Source organism: Excalfactoria chinensis, chromosome 1 (genome assembly GCF_039878825.1).
Source record: "Excalfactoria chinensis isolate bCotChi1 chromosome 1, bCotChi1.hap2, whole genome shotgun sequence".
Classification (NCBI taxonomy): Eukaryota; Metazoa; Chordata; class Aves; order Galliformes; family Phasianidae; genus Excalfactoria; species Excalfactoria chinensis.
In genome coordinates this window covers 178,138,618-178,156,570 of record NC_092825.1, presented here as the reverse complement: position 1 = coordinate 178,156,570, position 17,953 = coordinate 178,138,618, and the positions used below count along the sequence as shown (strand labels likewise).

Below are 17,953 nucleotides of genomic sequence, written 5' to 3'. Positions count from 1 at the left end.
TTTCAGGAAGACAGAGAATTCACAAAGGCTAAGGTTAATTTCAGAAGGTTACTCTTCTTTATACATTTAACGGAGAGTGTGTGCTTTCTCAGTAGGGTGACTCAGAGCAAAAACTTAACTTTACATCTCATTCCTTGAGAGAAGGTCTCTCCACAGACTCACATTTAATCTTCATAGCCCTGTGGCAGCCATCCCTGGCTGCTCCTCTTCTTCCTAGAAGCTGAAGCCACTGCAGTAAGCCTGCCTGGTAATGACTTGTGTGATTAACCCCCCATTTTTCTGTCCCCTTGGTTTCCTTAGTAGGACAGTAGATGGGTTTACTTGCCACGCATGCAACCAAGAACTGTTATTTTTAACCCTTTTACTTGTTTGTTGGGAATGCTCAGCACACTCGGTGATAGTATTTCTCAGATACACCATATCTTATGTTTCCTTGAGGTTGCATAACCCAGATGGTGTCTCTCTGTGCAATCTGATAGATTTTTTTTTGCATCTCATTTATGTACATACATGTATTTATATCACGACAGCCATTTCCATACTATTTCTCAAGGCTTTTGTGGCATTATAGCCTCCAATCTGTATTTTTCTCTACCTTCTTGATATACTGTTTCCTATGTTTCTTGCAAGAATTTAACTGGCCTCTGCCTCCAGTTTAGAAACTTCATATTTCCTGTAGGAGTTCTGAAGCCCAGGTCTGTGTACAGAGCATGGTGTTCTAATAGGATTCATTCCTTTGTGCTTACTGTTGTACGTGGAGATGAAGAAAGATAAATGAGTGGCTGATGGCTGAGGCTTGGATCAGACCCGGGGATGTCTGGGACTTAAAAGAAAATATTGCATGCCCTTCCTTTGATCTATGAGAACTCATTTCAAAATTTTGAGGTCTCCAGAGCACAGGATCAAATTGGCATCTCATAATGACAGTGGCAAGGGAACAGTGTTTGTTCAGACCTCTGGCTGCTCTGTCAGTGCTCATCTAAAGTTAAGGCTTGGATTCCAAAGTAGAAGTAGTTTTGGAGACCCTTTTCATTTGAAGTTATTGAAGTTCACTGCGAATACTTCCTTGCGCTCTTTCTCAGCGCTCTGATTACATTTCTCACTTCTATTTTGGCTGCTGCCTTTTTCCTCCCCCATTCTTCATGCCTTTTCCAGCTTTACTGCCCTACATTTTCCCAATTCTGATTCTCCAAAGACTGGAAAGAGTCTCTTGAAATACATTGGCGTGTTTTTGTTTCCATTTATTTATTTATTTATTTAAAGTCACCTATGCTAAAGATTTTGCAAGACAGAAGTAATTAAAAACCATTTCTGGAAAGAGAGCGGGGAAGTTCTTTACTATGAGAGTTTTGAGGTGCTGGAACAGCTGCCCAGAGAGGCTGTGGATGCCCTGTCCCTGGAGGTGTTCAAGGCCAGGTTGGATGGGTCCCTGGGCAGCCTGGTCTAGTATTAAATGTGGAGTTTGGTGGCCCTGCCTGTGGTGGGGGGTTTGGAGCTTGATGATCCTTGAGGTCCCTTCCATCCCAAGCCATTCTATGGTTCAAGCCATATTTGATGCCAATAAATGGAAAGAAATGCAAATATGATATTGAACTTACCAAGAGACTGTCTGAGGTTCTGACCAAATCTGGTGCTCTTTGTGTGTCAGCGGTCACTTGACACTGCCTTGTGATGCAGAGTTCTTTTAACCATCTGTCTGCAGTCGCTTGCACGTACAAGGCCAAATTTTCCAGCTCCTACTAGGTTTGGCATCGTATTTTGCTCTTATTTTCTCTCCATTTTTTAAACCGTCTCCTTTCATAGCAGGAATTGGAAGGCAGCAACAGCTCTCAGGAGGTTTGTGGGTATTCAAAGCACAGCAGTTTTTCTAAGATAATGATTGGTGTTGGCTAGTATGCTGTCATTATGGTTTTGTGGTGTCCAGGAGGACATACAGGGGATTGAAAATATGGGTATAACAACATTTCCTTGAATTATGGCAGGTTTCTGTCCTTTTTTTTGAGTCATGGTTTGTGTTTTGAGAGAGGAGCTTCTCAACAACTGGTTCTGAGTCAGTTTTCTCATGTAGCTTCAACTAATCATGTCAATCAAATCTTTCCCAATTTAATTAGTGGGATTCATAGTTATTCTTAAATTAGCTTCAAAAAGAGCTGTGGCTGTTCAGCCTTGGAGACCTGAGAGCAGCCTTTCTGTATCTGGAGAGGTACTGTAAGAAAGAATGGGACAGACTGTATCAGGGTGTGTGGTGATAGGACAAGAGGAAATGGTTTGAAACTGGATTTGGGGTGGTCCTTTGCTGAGCTCGGAGTTGGACTCAATGGCCCTTGTGGGTCCCTTCCAACTGAGGATGCTGTGTGATTCTGTGCCAGGCGTTTCAAAGCACACCGCAGAGCTTGTTCCTTTGTGTTGCTGCAGCTGTGGGGTTGGTCATACCAATATAAAGTACTTTTATAGTAATAATTCTGATTTCAAAGCATTTGTGTGCTTGTTTTGCTGAGCAGCTGTATGGGTGTCCTCACAAACACACCGACAGTGTACACCTGCACCATGCAGTCACATAACTCAGTTTTGGTGTACAAAATTCCATTAAGATCTCCAGTCCCCTACACACTAATTTATCCAGAAGCGGAGTGCCCACCTGTGACATTTTCAGTGAACAAACTGAAACTCATTTTTTTTCTGTATCTCCTTGCTTATATGGACCGACAGTGGTTCTAAAATCAAGCTGTAAAGAGTACAAACATGGCAAAGATCCTGAATCAAACCAGAAGATAAAGGAAATGTCTAATTCCAGGTAGTGATTAGCATTGTATGTGGCATGCAGATCTCAGATATGGACCCTGAGGCGTAGCTAAGGTAGAATTGATTTTTACATCATCACATCAAAGTTAATGATAAAATTAATTACAGAATTTCCTTTCTTGCCTTTAACATTTGTAACTGTGACATTCAGTCTTAGATATTAGCTTATAGTGTAAAAGCAGTGCTTCAAGAAACAAATTTCTGTTGGTGAGAAGTTCATCTCCTGATGCATAATACACATTGCTCTGTACCTGATTCATGTAAGGCTTCATTTCATGTTGACGATATCCTTGGAAAGCTATTTCTTTGTATGTTACACTGAAGCCACACTTCATTCATGTATTAACTTGGGTTATATTGGGTTGAATGTGCAAGTCCAAAGGATAGGATGGGACACACTGTTCTGAACTCAATGAAAAGTGTGATGTCATTTAGTTCTAGGATATCTCAACCGTACCACTCTTGGACCAGAACTTTGTTTTGGGGCCATGCTTTTGGTTTGGATAGTGCCTGACCAGTGCATTGGTCTGGTTTGGCAGACTGTCAAAAGGCAGTTTTGCTTTCTGCTCCTTGCAGTGGCTCTGCTTATGAATGGTTTTGTGCATTGCTTCTTCCACCCCAAAAGCTCCAGCCTGGCAAGGACTGTTTGTAGTGCAGCATCCTGGAGAGAAAGCAGTCATACACAAAGGCTTGTTCTAACCTAGGGAGAATTGATCTCCTTTGTGTGTTGTAATCAGTATGAAAAACAATTTTTGAGGGTGATACATAGTGGGATCCTAGCCCAGATATTCTGAACTGGCCTTAATTAGAGCTGATTTTTCTCTCTACATTGTAAGTAGGCCCTAAGCTCAGTGACTGCTTTAGGTTAAAGCCAGGCAGTTGCCAAACCCTTGCCTACTTTGTGACAGCTCTTGGAGGAAGGAGTGGTCACTCCAGGTGGGATTGCAGCAGAGATCATATAATCATAGAATTGCTCAGGTTGAAAAAGACCTTAAAGACCATCAAGTCCAACTGCAACGTAACCATACTACCCTAACTCTAGGGTGTCGAGAGATCTGTGAGCTCCTTGTAGTAGGAATGTCTACACTGCTACAGAACGTTCCCTAATCAGACATATGGGATGCATGCATATGTATTTATATGCATTCATAATTAAATATATGCATTTAATTCCTGTTCCTTTTTTCTTCGTTGTGTTTTTCTCTGATAAAATGCTTGTGATCAGACAGATTTTTATGAGGTGAGAGAAAAGAAATTACATCTTCCTAAATATTCATCATTCATTAAATATTTCCCTTTTTTCCAACTGGAGAACGGTGTCAGCTGACAAAGCAGCAGTTACGTCTCTTCCCATACTGTGAACTCATTCAACTGTGACACCACACTACAAGGATCCCATTCAAGATCCTTGGCAAAGACTATCAATTTTTATGTAAAGAAAAACAAGTTTGCTTTCGGATATTTAGAAAAAAAAAAAGCATTGATAAAGGCAATATATTTTGCCTTTCCAAGCATTTTGCAACAACTTCATTGAGGAATCTGCATGTACCCAATGATTAAGTTTAAGTAGAATTTTATGATAAGAAGTTTAAATTGAGGCAATTGTTTCATTACAATTATTCATTTTCATTTCTTTAACTGCTTGGGAGTCTTATTGCACACTTGGTGGCAATAGAATTACAGAAGTGTGTGCAAACATCTCAGTGTCATTTATAGGTATGTGGATATTTCTGCTTAGGATGAGTGAAAGAAAGGTGAAGTCTAATTCTAATTCTAATTTCCAGTACTTTATTGTATGTACAAAATGATGATGTTTGGATTTCATACAATTTTGTGACGTTCATGCTCTTGGCAAATGGCTAAACTAAAACAATAGCAGCAAGAAGAGAGCTCTGTTTTCCTGGGCTCCTACCGAAGGCTGGATTGCTACACTCGAGCCAACACATGAATGCAAGTCTGCTATCAAAATCTCATTTTTAACCAAAGAGGTAGATAGCAATTATATGTATTGAGGGAACAAAAATAGCCCTCTTGGACACCTGCCTTTCAGATACATTTGATATTCAGAGGACAGAGAAACTGAATACTTTAGATGCCAAGCGAAGACTTTCATGTCTTCTCTGAATATGTTTTAAGGCCAGTTTTCCTGAACAAATATCCATAATGGTTATTGCCTATAATTATGTAGCTTCTGCAAATTGTAATTTGATTCAAAACCCATAACTTCCAGCTGGTTTTAGATAAAGGAAAGTTAAACATGTGTAGACGTTATTCAAAAGATATGCAGTAATCTTCCTGTTTTAGTGTTGGGTTATGCTCTCCATTTTGCTTATGTTGTAATGCTCATTGCATGCACCTCATGCAAAACTATTTGATGTTAATACTCCTTACAATGCCTTTAGAAATGGGGTTCCTATCTGGGTGTTTAGATGCTTCCCTGAGTGAATAAAAACTGTCTTTGTACTTGTTCATTTCTAGATACTGACCGAGCTCTAGTGCTGCTGGAAGAATACTGTAAAAAACTGAAGAAGCCAGAAGAGCAACAACTGAAAAAAGCCATCAGGAAGGTGATGGGCATCTTTAAGAGCAGCTTGTTTCAGGCACTTCTAGGTAGGTACTAATATTTAGTGCTACACATGTGCTCTTGAAGGCCAGACCTAGGTCAGACGTAGTAACTTCCCTCTTATTATTTAATTTGTGTTTATAAGGCAACAGCATGCTGAGATGATTTTTCCAGGTGCTCTGTGAGGAAACTCGCTGTCCTGATATTTCAAAGGTATCACCTTATTAACTGTAAAGGAAAGTGCAACAAAAAATTGATGCAAGATAGGGCATTGAATGGTCGTTCCTAAACCTTGCCACTTCCCTTTGTTTAATGGAAACTGTTGAACAAGTGTTACAATATATAAAATAATGCCTTTATGGTCATGAACTTACCCAAGTGGCTGTAGCCCCTGTTGTCCTTTCTACCATGAGTGCATGTGCTGCCAGTCCTGGCATATGGTGACAATAGCTGTGTCATCCTTGCTCTGCTGGTCTCTTCCCTGTCACTCACATTGCATTTTCTCCTCAGTTTTTCATTTCTTCACAAAAATGTGTAATTTTTGTGCAGATTTAGTATCAGGGAGCATTTCTTAACACAAACAACAGCTGTTGAACCACATGTATCTTGATGTTTTGGTTGTTTGAATCCAGAGTACCACCTGTGTGTGTCACGGAGCTATAAAGTGTAGCAGGTAGAGTAATAATTGGTTATACATCATAAAAGTAGAAGCACATCAGTATCATGCTACGTCTGTCAAAATGAAGGAGGTCTGGGAAAAATTACATTAAAGTTGAATATAAAGACCAAGGAAAATATTTTTATTGCCATTATAACTGATTGAGGAATACAGTGGTATGGAAGTGAGACATAATTTTGATTGTAGGCCTTGGGATGTCTTTTCTTTGTCCTCAAATGCTTGTTTGTATAAAAGAGATTTGAGAATTGCAAAACGTGTTTGAAGTTTCTCATGATTACGTTTGGTTTGCTATTTGGTTGCTCTAGATTCTGGAATAACATGGAAGAGTGACCTGCCAATATTTTAAGCGTGGATGATGAATGTTACTACGCGATCAGTAATGATGTTGTTGCATAATCTTTCTTTAAGAAAACCCACATCATTTCCATTCCATCTATTTTAGCTTCCCATCATAGTTTCTTTCATTCACCTGTAAGTCAGACAGCATGAGCAAATACTGAAAGCAAAGCTCTTGGTCTCGTTTAATTTCTCTATGACTAAAGTACATGTGCTTTTATATTTACAGAATGTCTAGATATCTTGAGCTACTAATCATACTTAGATATAATTTTCTGAGTATGATTTTTCAACACTTTCCAAAATTTGATCTCATCTATATAGTGGTCATATTTTTTATTGAGAATTCATTGACATTTTGATTATTTAGGCTGTAATTGTTACAAAAAAAAAAAAAAAAAAAACAACAAAAAACAAACAAACCCCAAAAACATTCTTTTTTTACAGAAATGTTAACCTGGATACATAATACCCAATCCCACCACCTATAAAGTCAGTACTGTTTCAAGCTCCAAATTCAGTTCTTGTAGGTCTTGCAGCTTTGGTAGAACTTGATTACTTTACAAACAAACTCAGCTATTATAACCTTCCCTGTCCTTTACACCTGTGTTCAACTCTGGTTAGCTTCCAAAGTTCTTTAAAAATCTCTAGGATATTTTTGACTATTCCAAGAACCAATAAGGAGGGATAAATAGAGCTAGAGGTGCTTTTCAAATCTGAGCACTGAGGTTGATGTCTTGTCTGCTTCCTTTTGCTCTGAACGTTATGCCCGTGTGATTTGATTCTACCAGCGATGTTTGAACTTGGGCTCTCATTGTGCATCTGATTGTTTTTTTTAATCTTCCATGCATTTAAGAAATACCAATTGCTGGCTTTACGAGTAATGTGTGAAAACTAAGACACATTCTACACGTGGATGAATTGACAGCAAAGATGGAAGTAAAATGTCTGTAAGTGTTTTACCAAAGGATTATTGATGGATTGTCCTTCTGCATTTTAATGTGGGTTCAAAACATCTCCTTCTCCCTTAAGGCTGTTCTTGTTGCTGGACTTCTTGTTAGCATTGCTGTGTTCAGTTACAGCTAAATTAGTTGCTAAGAGGCACATTTTCAAAGCAAGATGTGGAGCTGCAGTCTCTGGAGCCCTGTTATAATCAAGTGTCCCAAACACAATTCTTTGAAAATCCAGACAATCCAAATTGTTTTCACCAAAAAGATTGTACTAATCCTTCTATGCATGGCAAGAAGAGGAGTTAAAGTACTGTTGCTACTCTGAGCTCATAAGGATTCTGGCTTTTTAGCTACATGGCATCAAATCCATGGGATCCTCTCAAATTGTAGCATGTGTTTCTGTGATGGGAACATTTATTTTTTCAGAAGTAACCCTCTAAGGAAAAGGAAATGAAACCTGCAGAAATCCAAATGCTTCGTTTGTTCGGATCATCTCTTAATGGGGCATCTCGAAGCCCCAGAGATAAGAGAGAGGAAAACCAGGGAAGAGAATAATAACAAACATCTGGACATGTCAAAACTACAAAACATTTTTTTCTTTCCCCAATTCTGTTCTTTATGAGGAAAGCATGGTTTAGTATAATGCATTTCTCAAATCCTCTGCTACATATATATGCCTAGTCTCCATTTCATTAAGAAAAGTGCATCATTTGGCAGCTTAGAAGGCTGTTCTGTGAAATGGGAATGGATGAAAGAGGGTTATGTCAGAGTTGGGTTTTTGGGGGCTTGGTTTGTTTTGTTGTGAGGTTGTTGTTATTTTTTTTGCCGAATGCATCTCTATAAAACATCATTTTGTTTCTAGCAGGAATTAAAGTGCCACAAATAGCTGTAATCATCTTAGGCAGTATTAGGTACAAACTAATCTCGATAGGTTTTCTAAAATTCGGATAAACCCAATCTGTGGAGGATGACGTATTTCCTGAGGACTTTTAAACCAAGTCTTAGCTTTTTTTTTTTCCTCATGCTTGCATAACTTTCCTTATTTTATTTTATTTTTTAGTAGCATTGTACCGTTTCTGCAAATTAATATGAATGTTATCAAACTGCCTGCGTTATCACCTTTAAATAAGCCTTGTTACAACGATCTGTGTTAAAAGAGACATTTTTTTTGGTTTATGTTCAGTGGCAGTATAACTTAGCAGTCATTGGTATCCAAACTTTCATTGATCTGCTTCTTGTGGTCCTTGGTATTACTAGAGAGTGATACAAGACAGTCAGAATATATGTAAAGGGGTCATAAAATACGCCCATTTATTTCTTCAAAAGACCCTAAGCGTGTGACAGTTTGTTTTAATTATTTTAGTATGATTTAAAGTAGTAGGTTTTGTATCAATTAAAAATTACTACAGCCATTGATGAAAGCAAACATTAGGACAATAGCATGAAAATGACAGAGTGTGGTTTTCAATGGCTTAGCCTTAGTTTGATTGACTTCAGTATTGAAGAAGCTGTGTGCTGTGGCTTAAGCTCACTTACCTAGGACATTTACTGGAGCTGTCTTCTCTGTAGGTTACCCATTAAGTGCCCTTTCTACGGAAACATAAAGACAATACATTCTACTGACCAGGATAACTCTTTCCATGCTTAATGTAAAAACTCTACCAGTCTTTCTCAATCAGCAGAAAGGACCATGTCTCAGCACTTACTGCTGTGTTGGTGTTTTAGGGACATTAAAGGTGTTACATGAACTGTTATACTGGGAGAGTATGTGGTCCTACCTGCCAGGCTTGCTCTCAGTAGATGTTTTAACACTGCTTACATGTTCAGCATGTTTAGATACTTACACTGCTCCTGAATGTAAGGTTACTGGTCCCATATGTCATTGTTCTTGAGACATAATCCCAGTGAGATCGTTTGGGGTCATATCAACCCATTTCACCTCATGTAATGGCAACGAATTCCTGAGGAGTTAATCCAGCCCAGCCAAGCCTGCATCTGGCCTAGGGGCATTAGTCAATTCTCTTTCCAAGGGCCTGAATCCAGCACTCACTTAAGGCAATAGAAAAACTCCCACTGACTTTGCCTGCCTTGGATCATGCTTTGGAGCAATTCCTCCAGAGATTTATATTCAGACCTTTCCTGATTGAGCAATAAAGATTCTTCTGTAGCTGCATCTAAAAATAATGTAACTCTCTCAGACTATTACAAATGTTGAGGAGCTCAAAATACGTGCACAAACCCTTCACTCTGTCACATTTGAGAAGCACTCAAATGACATCTTTGACAATGGGGAAGCCTGTTATTACTCCTCACAGAGTCCTACTTTTCCCAAACTGGCATCTTTCTTTGTTGCAGCATGAATTAGAACAGAACAGAAATTTAAATTCAAGAGCAGCTTTTGTTTTGCCTGAAGACAGCTGCAGCTGCTTTTATTCTTGAAATCCAATTCTCTTAGTAAGCAAATTTCTGCTCTCTCTCCGAAGAGCTAAAGGTAGCAGCACTAGATCTTCAGGTTGATTTGAAACGTTATGATCTTCTTCTTATGAGCTGTTGATGGGACCAGCCCTTGTGGTTCTCCAGCAAAAATCTGGTAACACGTGTGAATTATTTGTTCCAAAAAATGGCAGGTCTAATGTACCCAGTTTCCTGTGTGTTCTGTCCCAATGTTATTTCTCATCCCATAGAAGTGAAATTTACCCCCCAAATATCTTCATTTCTCTCCTGGCTCTCCCCACCCTTGCTGAGTCTTTTGTGGAGTTGAAGCTTCATGTCCACCAAATAACAATGGCATTGAGAAGAGCGTTTGAAGGCAGTTGGTGAGAACTGGCAGACAGACAACACATTGCTATGGGGAAATCAGACTACAGATATCCAGAGATCAGAGTTTTACTTGAGGTCTGAAATGTTGTTTATAGAATTGTTAAGGTTGGAAAGGCCAATGAGATCGTCTAGTCCAACCATTAACCCGTGCCTAAGTCAGTTCTAGACCATGTCACTTAGTGCGACATCTACCCTTGGCCTGAACACCTCCAGGGTTGGTGACTCCATCACCTCCCTGGGCAGCCTGTGCTGACAACTTTCCAACTCTTTCTGAGAAGAAATTCTTCCTGAAATCAAACCTGAGGCTTTACAAGTTGTGATGAAGGAGCTTATGCTTGAGGAGGGTGCTGCGTAGTTTCTCCTTGGCTTCCTTTCCCATAGAGGTCAGAACTGTTGATCTTTCGAGGTCCCTTCTGACCTGAGTTGTTCTATAGTTCTATAAATATTTATGAATTTGCAGATTTATTTAATTTTATTTAATTTCATTTTTTTCCTGTGGGACTTTCAGGGTGTTACTCATAGAGATGAGGAGCAACCAGAGCCAAGGCATGGTGCTTGCTGTTTTTGCTAGCCAACATAGAGATAGGAATAGCCTAGAGAGAATCTTCCCCAACAAGAAGTCCTTAATATTGAAATCCTTTTGTGTGAATATGCAATTGGGAAGATGTGGGAATCCTGTATGGAAACCTCAAATCAATTTTTTGCTTGAAAGATTCTGACTGTTAAAAGATTGTGAGTTACTAGGCAAGACCTGAACCCAAAAGTGAAACACTGATAACTCTTGTGGGAATCTTGTCTGGAATCTCATCCTTGCTGCTGATTTTTTCTTTAAAGAATTGAACAAAACCTTTGGATTTAAATACTGATTTGCTCCAAAAATTTCAGCATCTCAGCCCGGGTCTGTATTTTGACTCTCAGCCTGTGTACAGGAAGAAACTGATTACAGCACTGATACAACCTAGGTAATACATAATCACTTGTAATCCTAGTACAACCCTCTGATCATGTTTTGCTGTCGTTTAACCAAAGAATGATAGCGTTTACATCTCAGCCAAGGAATTCAGGAGCTTTGTGGACTTTTCTCATTTGAAATGCAAAACCATTTGTAAGATGAGTCTTTAATATGAGCAATGTGGTAATTACTGAGCTTGTTAGTATTCAGGATCCAGCATGGAATAAAAGCTGTTTTTGTTCCTGCACTGCTTTATTATTGTTGTTATTATTATTATTTTTTCCATTTTTAAATGTGTCCTGACTACATGGATTGCATTTGTACTTAGAATTAATAAAATGCAGCTGCAGCAGCTGTTGCTGCATGGCTGCTGTCCCAGTGTGGAGCTTGTCTTTTTCTTCGCATTAAGTAGGAATCGCCCTTTACTATTGGTTTGTGACGTGAACGAGAGACAAATTATCAAGAGATGCATTTAGATAATCTGGTTTTATTATGAATAATTTATTTCTTCTTTCAAGCTGTAGGAATATGAAGGGATAATGAGACAGATGATTTTTTCTTGCGTTAAATAAAGACTGGATTGTTATCTTACTAATGTAGTTCATTCATCTACTAATAAAATGGAAGGAAATAATCTGGAGCAGGCTGTTCCATCTGTAATCCTGGTGTTTACTTTTGTCAGTAGAGCTCCTCTCTAATGTTTTGGTCTCTGGAGTAATTTTAGACTGTGGTCTCATTTTTATTAGTTTTTATGATATACAACTTTTTAAGGAGCTTCAAGGTAATTTTAGAATCTTAGAGGCTTTTTAGCCTTGGAGAGTGGTATACCTCTCATAGTTGCTGTAAGTAAGCCAAGTCACTGCTGTGACTAATAGAATTCCAAGACACTGGTTTTCTTAACCTTGTCTGTGAGGGGCTTCCAGTGTCATGGAAGTCAATGAAAAGCTCTGATTTAAGTGAATTAAGATATTGAAGTGCAGTTGAGATGGGGCACTGAGTAGTAAGATGCATTAAACTGGTACATGAGTACGTATATATATTCTTATATATATGTACATAAAGGTGCATGTGAGATATACATACATATATATACACACAGACTATATACATATATAATAACTGTTACCTGTGGATATCATATATCTCTGAAACTTCTACTCTAGTTTGCTCAGGTATGATTCTGTGCTTTGGGGACTTGGGGGATATTAAAGTATATTTTGACAAGAAATACTGCAAAGTGTGTTCTTCATTCCCACTGGTGGTATGTGGATGCATTGGATTAGATGATTTTAGATGTCTTTTCTAACCTGAATGAGTCTATGAAAGGTAGCATCTGTTATTCTGGCTTAGTCTCTCTATATACAGTGTGATACTTATTTTTTTCCACTCTTACTGTTTTCCTTCAAAAATCCAGCTTTGTTTAGTGCACAGACAAGGTAGTGCTCAGCATTTGAGCCAGCATTTAATTCACTGCTTTCACATCATTATTTACTGTCCTGATGTCTCACTTTGGGCACTTTAAGCGTGAAGATCATATATTGGGTGATTGTTATGGAAAAAATTAGAATGTGTGACTGACTTCCTCATCACCACTGAGACTCTCTGCAACAGTCAGAGGTAGAATCTAATTCTTCGGGGTGCCATTTAATGCTCTTAAGATAAAGAACCTTCAAGAAATCTTCTTATCCTTCTCAGCCTTTCAGCCCCTGTGACAAACGGTGCTAAGGGTGGTCAGACAGAATCCCCAAGGCGGGGCTATTTGATATATTGAATGGATATATTGAATTTATATCGTGGTTTGAGAACAAAAGAACAGGGTGAGATCATGTACTTAAATTTTATCTGTGACACTTTCCTACTTTTGAGAGTCACCTTCACAGCCATATCGGTGTTTTGAAGCTAACTTTACATTCTGATTTCCTAGACTTGTAAATACTTCACAGATTCCAACACGGGTTTATCAGTAACACAGAACTGCTTTATGGAGTTATATTTACTCTCTAGTATTGAACTGTTAAAACTGCATCTTCATACTTACTCTTCTTTAACTTCTATCTAAAACACAAGACTGCTCTGTTTTTATTCTCCTCATTGATTCATACCCAACCTGCCTTCACAGGATTGATTGGAAAAAAGCAAGTTTTCTCTCTTTAGAAGGCAGTCAAAACCTTTCTGTAAAGTTTAGAGTGACATCTTGTGGTAACACTGATTTCAAAGGTGCTTATCTGCTGGCATTATTTTGTCCACAGATTACATAACAGCAAGGTGTAATGACTTTTGAGTATCACCGGGCCTCCTGTGAGATCAGAGAAAACATAGTTGAAAGGTGTAAGGAGTCTTACATGTATGCTTTTCAGTAATGTTTATCCCATGCAATACTGTGGAGTTCCCAGTGACATGAACTACAATTGAAGACTTTTATAATGCTCTTCTGACTGTTGGGTGCTATCACCTTTTTGGAACTGCTCAAAAAAGTTTAGACTAAAACACACAGAGGAGAGCTACATCCAGTTTGTGCTCAGTGCCCCTTGTTCTGTCTCAGGGCACCACCAAAAGGGCCTGGTCCCATCCTCTTGTCACCCAACCTTTAGATATTTGTGAGTGTTGATAAGATCCCCCCCTCAGCCTCCTCCAGGCTGAACAGTTCCCAGTCTCTCAGCCTTTCAGGCACCTCAGTACAGAAAGGCATGAAGGTGCTGGAGCAGGTGCAAAGAAGGGCAACAAGGCTTATGAAGGATGTGGAGGATATGCTCTATGAGGAGAGACTGAAGGAACTGGGGCTGTTTAGTCTGGGGAAGAAGATGCTGAGGGGAGACCTTATTGCTCTCTTCCAATATCTGAAAGGTGATTACAGTCAGAGAGGGGTTGGTCTCTTCTCTCTGGTGACAGGTAACAGGACAAGGGGAAATGGCTTCAAGTTGTTCCAGGGGAGGTTTAGGTTGGATATCAGGAAAAGCGTCTTTACAGAAAGGGTTGTAAAGCACTGGAATAGGCTGCCCAGGGAGGTGGTTGAGCCACCATCCCTGGATATGTTTAAAAACCATTTGGACGTGGTGCTCAGGGATATGATTTAGCGGAGGGTTGTTCGTTAGGGTACTATGATTAGGTTGTGTTTGGACTCAATGATCTTTAAGGTGTTTTCCAACCTGAGCAATCATCTTTGTGGCCCTCAGGTGGACTCTTTCCAGCAGTTCCTCATCTTTCTAGAACAGAGGAGTGCAGATCTGGACACAATATTTCAGATGTGACCTCACCAGAAATAGAGTAGAGGGGAAGGATTACCTCCCTTGACCTGCTGGCCACGCTCTTTCATGCATTCCAGGGTACTATTGGCCTTCTTGGCCACAAGGATACACTGCTGGCTCATGGCCAACCTGCTGCCCACCAGAACACCCAGGTCCTTCTCTGCAGAGCTCCTCTCCAGCAGCTTAGCCCCTGACCTGTAATGATGCATGTGGTTATTACTCCCTAGGTTTAGGATTCTGCACTTGCCTTTGTTGAACCTCATCACATTCTTCCTCTCCCACCTCTATGCTCTGTCCAGGTCTTGTTAGATGGCAGCATAGCCTTCTGGTGTGTCAGCTACTCCTCCTAGTTTTGTGTCATTAGCAAACTTACTGTGTGTGGACTCTACCCCTTCATCCAGGTAACTGATGAAGATGTTGAACAAGACTGGATACAGTACTGACCATCGGGACACACTGCTAGTTACAGGACTCCAACTAGGCTCTGTGCTGCTGATCACAGCCAGTCATCAGCCAGCCAACCAGTTCTCAATACACCTCACTACCGACTCATCCATCCCTCACCCCCTAAGCTTCTTCTTTGGCCACAGATTCATTAATGTAAAGTGGAGAACCCCTTTATTCCATTGCACATATCTAATAATGTGGTCCTGTTCTGCCATCAAAGGTTGTGAATATGGGAGGCTTGATTCAGAAAAGGGTTCTGTGTTTCTGTAGTTTAGGTTCTTTGGAGGTATTTTGATCACAGGAGACAGCCCGTGCTGGGCAAAGGATTCATATGATGTGCTGGCTATGTTAAAGATTTTTAGCTTTATGGTAAAGCATACGAGGAGCATTAGTTCTAGGAAGTTCAAACCAATGACCATCTGGTGACCTCATTTATTAATTTGATGGAAAAATAAAAGCACGATGTTTTCAATTAAGATGAATGTTTGGTTTGCCAGCCAGAATTGTTTCTGATTAATAACTAAGCACAAGTTAAGCTGTTAATATAATCCTGATACTGCAATTGGAAGCACTGATGTTGATTTGGTGTAAAACTAAGCAAATAATCTGGATAGCCTGTCAGAATAGGCCAGCTGGTAAATTCCTCAAATATAGTTTAGGAAGAGCACGTAGAAATTGTATGTGAAGTAGTCAAAGTGCACAGAGGACATTCTTATTAAAATGATTCTCTGGAGATATCCTTGGCAAAATACCTATTATATTTCCTTATCCATTCCAAAACAGAGCATTGAAAGAGTGAAGAAATTTGTAGGTAAACTTAGCTACTAAGATTATGTTTATCTTGTTTGAACGCCCTCTCTTTTTATCACAAAAGCAAGTGACTTGTGTTGTCTCGTGATAAAGGAAAGTTGTGGGCTCTTTGTCATTAATATCTGCTGCAGAGGTGGCAATGCTCCTACCATAGTTTTTGAGTGGCTGCTTGGTGAATTTTGCCCTGTTACTAATCTGAATCGTCTCTAAGAGTTTTTAATCTGTCAAAATGAGAACTTCTGCTTCAAGCTGCAACAGCCAGATATTAAGCAGAGGATGACCAGTAAGACTATAAAGAGTTTTCCCCAAAATATAGGCTGTGATGGACAAGCCATGGTTTTTCCCAAACCAAAACCTCCCAGGTTATGAACACCTGCTGGAATTCAAGAGGCATTTAAACAATGCTCTCAGAAGTATGCTTTGTTTTTTTGGTGGTTTTGAGTCACACATATGGCTATCCACCTTTGATATAACCACCAAGAGAAATGAGACAGAAACCCTGAGCTAGATGGTGACCGTTGCTCCTGAGTGCAATACCCTACACCGTGTGAGATGTGTTGAGAATAAGGTATCAACAGTTTGACAGTGTTTAGCTGAGAGGAAGAAAGAGCTTACTGAATCCTCTGGACTTCAACCAGACATTTGTAGAATCACACAATCACAGACTGGTTTGGGTTAGAAGGGACCCTAAAGCCCCTTCCAACCTTCCAACCCCCTGCCATGTGTTAGTTGCCTCCCACCAGATCAGGCTGCTCAGGACCGCATCCAACCTGGTCTTGAGCACTTCTAAGGATGGTGCAGCCACAGCTTCTCTGGACTGCATGTGCCAGGGCCTCACCAACCTCCAAGTAAAGAATTTCTTCTTTATATCTCATCTAAAGTGACTCTCTTTTAGCATAAAGCCATTACTCCATTCACATCTCCTTTCAGCAATACAAAGCTAAAATCTTATATTGCTGTGATCACTTAGAGTCCACTCACTTATTTTGCCAGAATAAAAGCAAGATTCTGCCAATTCTGGTCTGGGTTTTGTGCTCATATTGCTCTCTGCAGCTCAGTGGTGACAAGCTGCCTGCAAAATCCTCCTGTCTTATTAAAAGCCATAGTAAATTTAAAGGAGAATTGGGTGAAGGAAAACTAAGTCATCCACAAAGTTTGGGGGGCATTACTTTAAGTAATCACTTTCTACCTTTGTAAATCCCTCTTGGGTTTCTTTCGGTTTAACTTTTCCTTACTTCTTCTCTAAAACCCTTGCTTAATATTCATGTGTGTTAAACAGCTGCATCCCCCTCAAGAATGGAAAGAGGGAATGCATTCCAGAAGCAAATGAAGATACTTAAATATATCCCTTTCCTACTTCAAAGCAGCACTATGGGAGTTAATTAATACTTATCAAATGCAGTGAAATCCTTGGATAAGAGGTACTGTAGTTGTGTATAGTATTATTTATTTACTTAAAGCTCTTTTTTTTCCTGGTCATTTTGACCAGTTACTAAATGTACTTGAGAGGAATCACACAGAACTTGTTATAACACTGTCTTGATTTATCTTGTCATCTTTGAATAATCAGGATGGTCTTTCCAAAAGTATAATAACTGCAGGTCAAGGTGCTCTACTTAACCTGAGAAAAACACTCTTCACCGAATTAGTTGTACGCACTGCATATTGCAATAGTTGACAGTATAAAAAAGTGGGATTACCACAATGCAATATAGAGAAACTGTTGGATTTTATTACATTTTATGCTCAGTAATTAATTATTATTAGAAAATCTACATCTTTTGCTTGTCATGTAATCATAGCAAGGTTTTTATGATTGGGAACTCCATCTGCTTTTCTGTTTGGAATCTAATTAGATGAGGAGTGTAAAGGACCATTTATCCTGCTAGTTTTCCCCCATATAATAGAATATATAAAGCATTCTAAAATGGATATGTTATATTAGGTCAATGTGAATATTAGGAGTGCCTCTTTATGTTGTACAGTACAGCTTCACAGCCCACAGATACCACTATCCCCGTTTCATCAAAAAGAGGCTTTAGGTGTCTTTGTGGGGTCATGGTCCCTAACCCAGAATCTGGCTATGTTTCAGTGCCTCCATTTTGACCACTAAGTAGCTTCTAATATGTGTGCTTGGTAAAAATGAGACAACTAATGCTCATGCCTAATCAGCACAGCAGCCCCTAGGGAGTTCTATATGTCTGCCATGCCCTTTAGCATTGCTGGGACTTTCTGTTTACAGACTGCAAAACCCAGCTGGTCTGAACAAAAGCTTTAGTGACTGACTGAAGATCTTCTAAGAGCTTTTGACTGAAAGAGAAGTGCAACTGAGGAATCCAAAGCTTACAT

The 17,953-nt window shown here is 39.5% G+C and overlaps 1 protein-coding gene across 11 annotated transcripts in view; it reads left to right on the top strand.

The window, feature by feature from the left end:
- Positions 1-17,953, top strand: part of DLG2 (discs large MAGUK scaffold protein 2) — a 981,657-nt gene that overhangs the window by 10,606 nt on the left and 953,098 nt on the right. For all 11 annotated transcript variants that reach the window (XM_072326879.1, XM_072326883.1, XM_072326882.1 and 8 more), the window contains exon 3: positions 5,281-5,412. In XM_072326879.1, coding sequence (XP_072182980.1) covers positions 5,281-5,412 — 132 coding nt within the window. The remainder of the gene's footprint in view (positions 1-5,280; positions 5,413-17,953) is intronic.